General features: G+C 42.0%; 1 protein-coding gene across 1 annotated transcript in view; it reads left to right on the top strand.

Moving 5' to 3' along the window:
* CSTPP1 (centriolar satellite-associated tubulin polyglutamylase complex regulator 1) overlaps positions 1-12110 on the top strand; it is a 79729-nt gene that overhangs the window by 56931 nt on the left and 10688 nt on the right. Inside the window, exon 4 of the mRNA XM_066553062.1 lies at positions 8192-8276. Within this exon, the coding sequence (XP_066409159.1) occupies positions 8192-8276 (85 nt within the window). The remainder of the gene's footprint in view (positions 1-8191; positions 8277-12110) is intronic.

Raw genomic sequence — 12110 nt, 5'->3', positions numbered from 1 at the left:
TTAGCCACATAAGCACGCCAAATGATAGCCTTGGACTGTACCTTTGGCACAGCTCATGGTGCCCTGAGCAGCGTTCACTCAAAGCTGAAGTAATGCTGCCACATGAAACACTTCATACTAAAGGGTAATTATGGGGCATGTGAAAGAGACTAGGGGATGATTAACATTTGTATAAACAGAAAGAATCTGGATTCTGGGGATAGAATTGGAGCAGTTCTGTATAAATTCATTTTCTGTTTTTGTTAATCTGGCGAGTGGTTTATTGATAAAAGGGCTCAAGATCAAAGTGCAGGAAAAAAATCACACCATAGAGAAGATTTAACTCTTTTAAAAACTTTTAGCTTGCTCAAAGTAGGATGCTACAAGCTTTGCCCATAATGGACCCATTTCTCAGTTCATATGAACTGTCCAGGCTACCTCCAGAACAAATTACTTAATTCTTCATATCAGCTGCAGCTGAATCTTTTCCTTCTTACCCAAGTACTTAAAAACTGGCTTTCTGCTCAGTCACAATGCTAATCCTCTCTCCTTGTTCTCTCTTGCAACAGTCCCCCAACAAATCTTTTTAGTCAGTCTGCTTAGCTCTCCACTATATTCGTCCTGAGTCAGACAGATTGTTCCAGGCAAATCTCATAAATCTCTTTCACTCTTTGTTTTTTCACATCATAAACTGGCTGTTTTTATCTGTTGTCAACAGGGGTCACCTAAGTCTGCTTTTTGCAGTCATGTGCCTTTTGTAGGGTGCAAAACATCTTGTTTGTGAAGACTGCTCACCTGCAGCAGCTCCCTTCCCTTATGTCTGGCAGGATTTTCCTTGTATTCTCAGTGGTTAGGAGAGGCAGTCCAGGGTGCAGACAGTTGCTGAAGGTACCTTTCTATCTGAGCCAAACTGTAGTTATTCTGCATTCTTCAGTTACCCTGTCTGTTTCTGCTGTCATGTCATGTCAGACACAAAGGCTTCTGGGTCCTTTCCTGAGGGTGTCCTGGGACCCCATTATGGGAGGACCTAAACAGTATCAGTGGAAAGAATAGGTTTGTGAGTAACCTGAATTCATCTGCCTGCATGTTTAGTAAGGATGCCAGAAGTTCTATCTTAAATGTGTCTGATACCAGAGTGTTCACAAACCATCACAGCAGGCAGGGTGCAAGTACAGCAGGTAAAGCTGAATCTGCTTTTGATTAGGAGGATCTCTAATCTTAGGACATTGCCTTGCACACATCTTGGACTTTAAGGATTAAAATGTCTTAAGCAGGGAACTACTTAAGCCTATCTAACAGTTTTTCTCTGCTGAGGAGGAATGAATCTGCTGTCCTTATTCACCTCCTTCCCTCTTCCCTGCACCTGGCTGTGCTCTTCCACAGCTTGCTTTGCATGAGCTTTCATCACATATATCTGAGAGCCAATGCAATTCACTAGCCCAGGGGAAAAGTTGAGTTTTCTCAGCAAGAGGTGTGCTGAGTGGCAGAGCTGGTATGAGGGGTGGTTCAGAGCCATGTGGCCACCAGCAAGTGATGGGAAAGGAGAAAGAGGAATGGGCCTGTCCCTTTCAGCAGGAGTAAAAGTTTAGTTTGGCTTAGGTGCATGTTGAACTTCATCATCAGGAAGACAGAGTGAATGCATCCAGTTGTTAAAATAAGAAAATACATGCTAGTAATTTATGAAATGTATAAAATATACAAATAATATATGCCAGACCTTGGTACAAAGCCACAGTATTAAAAGCCACTTATGCTGAAGACTCCATGTAAAGAACAGATTCGTATGTTGATCCATGATACCATTTTACCATTAGATTTTACCATTATCTTCTTTAAACTATTCACTAGAAAATCTTCCTTTAAAAAGAATAAATTGTTTTTTTATCTAACCTGGCATTAATCTTTGGCTTTTAGAGCATTTTCCTATTGCTTAAAAGTAAGAAGTGAATCTCTCTTAATTTTCTTCTGATTCTCCTACACTCCTTGGACTATGATTTAATGATTGTAGAAGCTGTCTGTACACTTCAAGAGCAAAATTAATCTTGCTGTACATGTCTTACATGAATATACTCAGTCTTATCCATGGATTAATTTCCCTAGAATTCTTGGCTTTTTGATTGTTATTAGCAGTAGATGTATGGAGGAAATTAGGCCATAGGCCATGTGAAAAAGGCACATGCAGGGTTTAGCCTACTAGCCAGATGATACTTGTGAAGTTGCAGTACTATCAATGCTCATGTTTATGTTCACTTTTTTGTAAAATTGTAGTTCCTGTAGACAGCATGAGAACACGTAGACTTTTATTTTGGGGGGCTTTGGGGTTTTTTGTTGTTTTCTACAATGTTACAATCCTTCATGGATATAGGGAGAATCCTAAATATTTAGTACTTAAACCAGAAACACTAAAAAACTAAAGGCCAGCAAATACTCTTCCAACTCTTAAAAAAAAATAAAATAGGCTGTTCTCTGTTATATTTGCAGGAGACTGATTTACAGCTCTATGCCTTTATGACTCTTGAATGACTTCATGACTGTGGTAGAAAAACAACCTGTGGAAATTGTGTGTCCTACCATAATTCAAAGGGGACAGCTACATTGCTCAGGGCTCCAGTCTGCTTGGATACTGGTTTTACATAAAAATTATGGGAATAGGGAACTTTAATGTATATTCATCAAGGCAATCCTTGTGTTTCTGGGAAGCTAATAATGTGACTTTTTGGGGCAGATTTCATACACCAGCTGCAGTAAGTATTCTCCTACTGCTTTGGGCATTTTTATAGCTGTCACAATGTTGTGACAACGTTGTAGATAGCTACTTTTTGTGTTAAAAGCAGCCTAGACACAGCAGCAATGACTGCAATTCAGGCTAAGTCCTAAATATTTATTGGCTTCCTGGGTAGATTTTACAGCCTTCACTGAGCTGCAGGCTTCTATGTCTAGGTTGCTGTCACTATGGAAGATAACTGATTTTAAGATAATTCAGGTGTGTCTACACTCACACACAACACTGACAGCAGCATTAACACATCATTTAGTATTCCTGGAGTTTGCATCACTCCAGGTGTGAGTGAGGTTGTGTGCCATCTGTTAGCCACATACAAACCAGAAACAGCTTTAATATGTGCTTTAAAAGCCAGGAAAGTACAAAGCAGCTGCCTCCATGTTTCTCAAGGTAGGCCATTTTTATCCAGAAAATGGTACCTTCTTAGACTGTACCACATGGACAAAATTCTTTCTCCTCTGTATCTCTGAAACGTGAGAAACAGTCTGCCTCAGGCACTAAAAGACAATAAACTACTCACAGGAAATCCAGTCTTTAGGAAAGTGTTAGGATTTTGCTGGTGGCATGGTCTCAGTACCAGTACAAGCTAGTCAAGAATGTGAAGTCTAGTAGAGCAAAAATTATGCTGACCTGTCAAAGTACTTCCTGTTAAGCTCCTTCTTAGTGAGCTGTTGTTTAAATTGACTTTGGAATTTGTTATTAGCTCTTTTTTAGTAGAAGAGTGAAGTGTTAGTTCAGCTGTAAATGAACATGATTAACATGGAGACTGCAATCTCCATCCTTAAGCATATGGTTATGAGCAAGTTTGTTCCACTGCAGGGGCATGGTAGTGTGTGTGTATCTCACTGCCCTGTGCTGTGGGGTCAGATTTAAACACTCCATGATTTGCTTCATTTGTTACTGGAACTTGAGATGCAGTAATTTGTGGTAGCAACCAAAGTGGCAGTTGTGGATTCTAGTTTTCACTCATTCTGACTGGTACCTTCCTTCTTTTCTTTCTTTCTTCATCATGCAACATTGAGCTCTATTTACTCAGCTGTGGCCTGGAGACAGGAAGGAGCAACGTGGTCATGCACCAAAACTGCCCTTGTTTATTCCCAGCAGCTCTTGGCAAACAATGTGGTACATGGGCAAATGTAATTTTTCTGCATGGTCTTCACTGACCTTGCTGTAGGGCATAGGAAACTGTGATCAGAGTAAACTGAAGACACCTCCTAAGGTCTGTGGTGATCCCACTTCCTGTATAAAAGGTACCCAACTATAGCCTGAAAAATTGGTATGATTTGTTGGTCAGGCGCCTGGGGTGACTACAGGCTGAGTTGTGTTATAGCCTAAATAAGTCTGCCTGTGTGCTTCACTGAATAATTTGGTGCCACTTCCCCAGGCTTTAGAAACAAAGTGTTTCTTTAGAGCAGGAACTTCTCTGCACCACTTCAACTTTATGGGCAGTTTCTAGTCTAAATGGACCATTTGCCCAAAGATTGAAACTGTAATTAATTCCACCTTTATTGACAACAAACTTCATTCTCTATCATGCTGGTTTGTGGTGGATCTCTGCCACCCTTTCCCAAATTCTTTCTGATCAGACTTCTGCTTTTATTCTATATTGTTTTGTTGTTTTATGGTGGAGGTGAAAGGATAATGCTGTGATTTGGTAAGAAGACAGAGAAGAAAAAGCCTGAATTATTACAAGCTTTTGAACTATGTTATTTCTGCCAAGTGAGAAATCTCTTTTTATGCCTCACAACTAATGCTCTCTTAGGGCCTAGTTATCTTCTCAAGCTGCTTTTGTCTCTCAATCAGACAGGGACTGAGAAAAAAGTGCAACTTTCTTTGGAAACCTCATTCTTAAAAAAAACCCCGAAACCACAACCTCAAACTCCTTTACCTTCAGGGAGAAAAGAGACTAAAAACCAAAATTATTGAAAAGGGCCGTAGCTGATTAAAGCAGGCAGAATATCCTTCTAGAGCCTGTCTGTTCTGAATGTGGGAAGGATGCTTTGTATACTGCTGGACACCACTCTGTGGAAGTCTAAAAGGGATCAAAGAAAAGGAACAGATATAACTGGGCTAAGTGGTGAAAGAAGTAGAGGGTAAGATAAATGTAGTTATCTGTTAAGTAGATTGAATAAGATACAGTAAGATAAATGTAGTTATCTGTTAAGTAGATTGAATAAGATACAGTATGAAGAAGGGGTTATTATAATGATCTGTTGACAAATGAAAGAAAAAATAATAACAAGCAAGAGGCGTTAGGATACATAAATAGGAATTTTAATTTAAGCAAACAAAAATAGAAATTGAGTATTGCATAAAGTTTCCAGTTGGTGTGATTCCTTCAGACCAACATCTAGACTTTTTAGCAAAGATCAGAAATTTATTGTCCATCATTATTCAAAGCTAGATTTAGAATTCCTTGAAGAGTAAGAGGTCCATACTGTCCTGTTGTCTTATGAGAAAGGGTCTGTTTCAACAAGAGCTTTTATTTGCCCGATGTTCTCTGTTTTCCTGGTAACCTGCTTCCTGTGCTGGGCCTGTGGAAAATCACAGAATCACAGAATGGTCACTGACCACAGTGGGTCATTTGGTCCAACCTTCCTGCTCAAGCAAGTTCATCTAGAGCACATGACACAGGATTGCATCCAGACGGTTCTTGAGTATCTCCAGTGAGAGAGACTCCACAACCTTGTTGGACAACCTAGTGCATGGTCACTCCCCCAATAAAGAAGTTCTTCCACATATCCATGTGGAAATTCCTGTGCATCTGTTTCTGCCTGTTGCTTCTTGTCCTACTGCTTGGCACCATCAAAAAGAGCCTGGCTCCATCCTCTTGACACTCTCCCTTCAGATACTGACAGATATTGATGAGGTCCCCTCTCACTTGTCTCTTCTCAAGGTGAGCAGGCCCAAGTCACTCAGCCTGTGCTTGTAAGAGAGATTCTGCAGACCCTTAATAACCCTTATAACCCTCCACTGGACCTGCTGCAGGAGCTCCACGTCTCTCTTGTCTTGAGGATCTCAGAACTGGACACAGTGCTTCCCATGTGGCCTCACCAGGGCTAAGTAGAGGGGCAGGATCACCTCCCTGGACCTGCTGGCAGTGCTCTTCCTAGTACACCCCAGGATACCATTGGCCTTCTTGGCCACAGGGGCACTGCTGGCTCAGGGACAGCTTGTTGTCCATCAGGATCCCTAGGTCCTTCATCACAGAGTTGCTTTCCAGCAGGTCAGCCCTCAGCCTGTGCTGGTGCATGGGGTTCTTCTTTCCCAGGTGCAGGACCCTGCACTTGCCTTTGTTAAATTTCAGTTGGTTCCTCTCTTCCCATCTCTTCCACCTGTTGAGGTCTTTCTGAATAGCAGCCCAGGTGGCCAAGAAGGCCAATGACATCCTGGCCTGTATCAGCAGTAGTGTGGCCAGCAGGACCAGGGCAGTGATTGTTCCCCTGTACTCAGCAGTGGTGAGGCCACAGCTTGAACCCTGCGTCCAGTTTTGGGCTCCTCACTGCAAGAAAGACATTGAGGTGCTGGCATGTGTCCAGAGAAGGGCAGTGGGGCTGGTGAAGGGTCTGGAGCACAGATTTTAGGAGAAATAGCTGAGGGAGCTGGTGTTGTTTAGCCTGGAGAAAAGGAGGCTCAGGGGAAACCGTACTGCTCTCTACATTCACCTGAAAAGAGGTTGTAGAGAAATAGGGATCAGTCTCTCCCTCCAAGTTACAAGGTTAGAGAAAATGGTCTCCAGTTGCACCAGGGAAAGTTTAGATTGGATATTAGGAAAAATTTCTTCCCTGAAAGTGTGGTCAAGCATTGGAATGCTTCCCCCTACCCCCCTTCCCTCCCAGGGAAGTGATGGAATCACCATCCTTGGAAATGTTCAAAAAACATGTAGATGTGATGCTTAGGGTGTGGTTCAATGGTGGACTTGGCAGTGTTGGTTAATGGTTGGACCTTGCTGATTCTGTGATTCTAAGTTGTGGCTCTCATCTGAAACAAGGTTAATTATTTGGATAAGAGTCTAATGAAGACTAACGTGTGTCGCAGACATCTTTTTATGAAAATCCTTTCTTAGGATTTTTTCTTCCTGAGAAGCTGAGAGGCTCCAGGAACAAAATGTAAACAATGGTTATCTGCTGCTGTGGAATGCAACAGGTGGATCCGTGATTGGTCTCGTGTGGATGTTTGGATTTAGTGACCAGTCACAGCAGAGCTGGCTCTCTCTCTCTGTCCGAGCCAGGTGCCTTTGTTATCATTCTTTTCTATTCTATTCTTAGCTTAGCTAGCCTTCTGAGATGAAACTCTTCCTTCTATTCTTTTTACTATAGTTATAATGTAATATATATATCATAAAATAATAAATCAAGCCTTCTGAAATATGGAGTCAGATCTACGTCTCTTCCCTCATCCTGAAAACCCCTGTGAACACTGTCACAAACGTGTTTGTGGCAAAAGAACGTATGCTCTGTACCTCAGTCCTGCTGTCAGTGCCCTTGAGATCCCCTCCCTGACTACTGCTTGGCTCTACTTCCCCCTCTGGCTCTTTCTTCCATACTTTGCATTATTCTGTATATAGAAGTACTGCAAAATTGCTGCTGTTCAGCTAGTCTTCTTCTTAGCTCCAGTCCACAGCCTTTTGGACTGTGAACATACAATCATGTAGGGCTTTTTGACATCAGGATGTTTCCATTCCCTTGGGATCCCTAAGCTTCCCCAAGAGTCACCTCTTTTAGACTCCTTCTGCTGAGCCACAGAGTTCCTTCTTGACCAGTCTTTCACAAAGCTGCTCTCTAAAACATGAATCATTTGACTGGTTTTCTTGTGTGTTTTGGATCTTTGTTCTGTGCTTCCTATAATACAGTGACCAGATTTGTACACATTATTCCAAAAGAGACCATCCAGCTGCCTTACTGAATGCCAAAGTAATAACGTCTGTGGTTTATACTCTGTAGCCTTCCACACACAACCAAAAAACCTTGTTTGCCTTTGTTACTGCTGCCAGATGTTCTGTGGATGATTTTCAAGTGTATTGTGGGGAATGTCACCATGCCAGTGAATTTCAGCAAATTTAAGCAACTTTGAAATTATTCCTTTTTCCACATGGTTATATTCAAGTAAAACCAAACTGTGTTCTCACTTGAAACTGCCCTGTTTTGGTTACCCGTTTTTCACACTGAATCACTCACTACCTGTTACCAGTTTCTCTGCAGGAGCCTGTACAATAGGATTTTCCCTTCATCAGGCCTCTTTCAGATGGTGCTGGATCTCCATCTAAAGAGTTCAGCTCTGAAAGTCTAGGGAACAGTTATACTGTCTTTAGTACTCAGACTGCTTAAATGGGGAGTAAAGGGAATATGAGGCTTTTTTCCTAGAGAGGCAGCAAGGGGAGGGAACAGTCTATAAAAGTCTTACAATGTTCTCACCTCTCTTTTCCTGCAGATTTGCTGACAGCACAGGAATACCACTGCCTGCTGCAGTTGCTCTGCCCTGACTTCCCAATGGAGCTCACTCAGAAAGCAGCAAGGTGGGTCCTCATCTCTCTTTAAAGGCAAGATTAATCCTACATGCATGGACTTAGGAACTAGACCTGTGAGTAAAGGTAGGGACAGGAACCTTCAGCTTTTAAGGTTTTGGGGAAAAGAGACACCGTCTTTTGAGGTTAAGAACAGGGTGTTTCTCTAACAATGTGAAAGAGTATATATTTAAGATATACAAAGGCTGAAATATCAATGCAGAATGCTGCTGTTGGCTCTGTGTTGAGATGAGATGCAGATAAAAGAATGTTAGCCAATATGTTTTTAACTGACATGTTTTTTAAACTCTATTTCAAATACTGTTTACCATTCTAAAATGTGTTCCCCCTTGCCCCAGCTTCTATGGTTGATAACATTTAAACACACTAACCTCTGAAAGATTGCCAGTGTTTTAAAGTATGTTTGGTAAGAACAAGGCGGCTACTCTGTTTGAAATTTTATTTTAATCTAGACAAGGCAAAAAGCAGATAGCTGGCTCAGGGCATTGATAATGTGATATGGAGTATTTTACTGATGGTGCTTGCTGATTCCAGTCCAGCCCGGGCAGCTGATTATTAACTATCTGATATGGAAAATGTAATAAGGTACACACATCTGTTCAGTTGCTTGTCGCCCAGTGCCAGACTAAGAAAGAACACTAACCCTGTAGCAGAGATATGTCTGCTGCTTCCTTTCATGGAGGTACACAAGCACCAGTCCCATGTGCTGGTGTGTATTTCATAGGGCTCCAGCTGAACTGAGCAGGAATTTGTGATGGTGCATGCAATGAAGGAGACTTCAGCATATCTACACATGTTGTGATGTTTGCGTCAAGGAATTCAGTCCACAAGGCTGCTGTAAACTAGAGGCCCCATTCAGGGGCCTGCTGCACTGTTGTGCATGTGTTGTAGAGATGGACAAGCTGGCTTTGGGAGCAGGTGTTGGAGAGATATGAGATCTCTGTTAGAGGCACACAGGCTCAGGTGGGGGTGACCTTACTCCTGCTTTTGGCTGGCTAGAGATTTACTTGCTCATTGCTAGCTCTGTAACAAGCTAATCTAATTGAACAATTTTAATAAAACTTGTCATATTTCTAAACCATTTTTCTCTTTGCTTACAACTGTTGCTCTTGTCCTTTTTCTGGTCTACGCTTCCCATTGTCCTCCATGGTCTCTGCCTGTTAGAAGGGTGAGCTCTACAGACTTTATTACAGCACCAGTTGACCTAGTCTTTGCAAAACACCAGTGTCACATGCAAACCTGGAGACATTGTTCCTTCTTCAGTCTGCACACCCCAATTGTTGCTAATTTTCTTCTGAAAAGAATTAAATAAAGTAGCAGCCGGAGTCGCCAGAACATTCAGTGATACAGGCAGGACCTGCATTGATAGTGCTGTGGAGAGGGCAGTCATAGCTGTAGCCTGAGTGCTGCGCGACTGAGATGCTCTCCCAGCACGGTGCAGTCCACTCATGCAGGAGCTGTTGCTGTGCTCTGATAACAAACAATAGGACTAAGATCAGGATATGTCAGAACATTAGAATGGAGGCTACAGCAATATAGGTTTTATTCACGTAACATCAGAGAGCTCTATTTTCCTGTTCCTGGTGCAGAAGCCATATCCAAAAAATGAACTCGGATATCTGTGTCTCTGAGATTTCTTGGATTTTTTTTTTTCAAATGGTTATAGCCATTAGCAGATTAAAGACTTTAACCCACAGAGATACCTTTGATCTTCAGAGACACCTTTGGCTTTCTGAATCTTGAAATTGCAGGACAGAAAATAAAGGAATTTTTTTCTGGTTTATTGTCATGATTTTAAGATCTGTACCTGAGCACTGATTTTTCTATTGTAAGGGAAACACAAGAAACTCACTGCCCACATTTGAGTAGTGACAGCCCAGTAGTTCACAGCTCCTATGCTGTTTTATTTGGCGTGTGAGCTCATGTTGCAGTGATCAGTACTAATGGAACTGGGGCTTGCAGTTCAGTACTCATATTATTAAAAGATTGCCTAAGAGTGCAGACTGTTTTTTATGTTTGCATGTTTTGCTTATTTTTGCCTCCATGTGTCAGTAAATAAACCAAGTCTCTGAAAACTCATTTGAGCCAGCCTGGCTTTAAGACAAATAGTGTCTTTAATGGTAGCAGAAAATGGTAAAAGTGCTTTCAACTTGCCTGGTCTAGAGTTCATCCTGGGAACATCCTGTCTAGTCTGGATTTCTGAGATTTTAACCACAATCAGGAGACCATAAAGTTTCTCAATTGGCACAATAGTAAGGCTTTCCTGCCAACCAAACCCACTTGACCCCTGAAAAACCACTGTACCCTCTACCAGAATGCCTCAAGTGTAGGCATTTTTCTTCAGTCCTTTCCAAAGTTCCTCCTTGATTTTCGTTATTCACTGAGTGCCAACCACTAACTTTTTTAATACATCTGTGGCCTCAGGATTTGAATTCTAATTTGGACAAGAAAAAAAAAATCCCTTGAAATATGAGATACCTGAGGATCTCTTTTGAGTTGCAGCTCATACTTTCAGATTTTGCCCTCAATTTTGGTCCTGCTGTCTGTGTTACAGTCCATAGCTAGGTTTTTCTCCTTACCAGATATTTCAAGGAAGAGGTGCAGATATGTTGCATATGATGCTCTCTCAACTTCCGTGAGTGCTTAGTCAGCTGGCTATGTGGTGGAATTGCCAGCTGCAGTCAATCTCCTCATAAATGATTGTATTGGATTTAAAGACTTCTCAACATTTCCGGCGTGCAAAGCCCTGGGCCAAGCAGAGTCAGTAACCCAGCACCAGAGTGCACCTGCTTCTATTTAGATGCTCCTCTGTCACATATGTGCTCTACAGGCTTCCTCAGAGGCTCCTTGCTGTCTTTAATAGCAAAAACTGTCCAGCAAATTCTCATACTTCTGCAGACTTTCTCATGCTCTCCTCTAAGTAAGAGACTGGAACTTGGTGCTGCAGAGCAATGCCATTGACCAGAGTTTTAGATTTAACAAGTGAAATGAGTTGCTTGTTAGGAAGGTGATGTAATATTGTCTCTCTGCATAACAAATATGTAAAACCACTCTCCACTGTTGTTTTCCCTCATCTTTGAGAAGAAAGCTTCGGTGCTTTGAGGGTATCAGGGAGACAAACCATCATTTCAAAGGAGGGAGTGCAGCTCATCAGTGATGTGGCCAATTGCATTTCCAGTGCTTAAATAGTGGTTGGAAATGCCAGTGGCTGAGCAGTTTTGCCTGAGAGATGAAGATGCTCTGCCTGCCAGCTTCAAAGCCATTTCCTTGATGTGGCCACTGACAATCTCAGTAACATGCTTATTAGTGAGAATTAAGAACTGAAGCTACTGCTTCTTTAGACAGGAGGAGAGGAGGCTTCTGGAATGTAATAAATAAATCAGAAGCACTTTGACATCTTCAAAGGGTTTTGTTTTAAATACTGGTTTTTCTCCTGGGGACCCTCTTAGCCCCGGTCTTTCTTCTTTGAGATAATTAATTCAAGCTGCTCTACATGTTTGATTTTGCCACAGTGAACAGAACTGGTCTGAGTGGCAGGGAAGTCTTGCAAGATCCTATGTTCTTCTAGGTCAGCCTCCCACACAGCTCCCTGAAGTCTTTTACATGAGACAGAACAGTGTTTCTCCAGCAATGTGTTTAGACAATTGATGCTGCGGGATTTGATGTGCAGATTGCATCTGGCCCTGTGTTCAAAAGGGTCCTTTTGGGTGACCCATACTTTGGCTGTAATGAACTGGCCATACCCATATGGCACAGTATGCCAGATGCTGACTGTACAGGCTCAGTAGACCTAGATCCAGTTGAAAAGAAATACCAATTGCCTTT

This window comes from Molothrus aeneus, chromosome 6, assembly GCF_037042795.1.
Source record: "Molothrus aeneus isolate 106 chromosome 6, BPBGC_Maene_1.0, whole genome shotgun sequence".
Classification (NCBI taxonomy): Eukaryota; Metazoa; Chordata; class Aves; order Passeriformes; family Icteridae; genus Molothrus; species Molothrus aeneus.
This window is presented reverse-complemented; position numbering and strand designations above follow the sequence as displayed.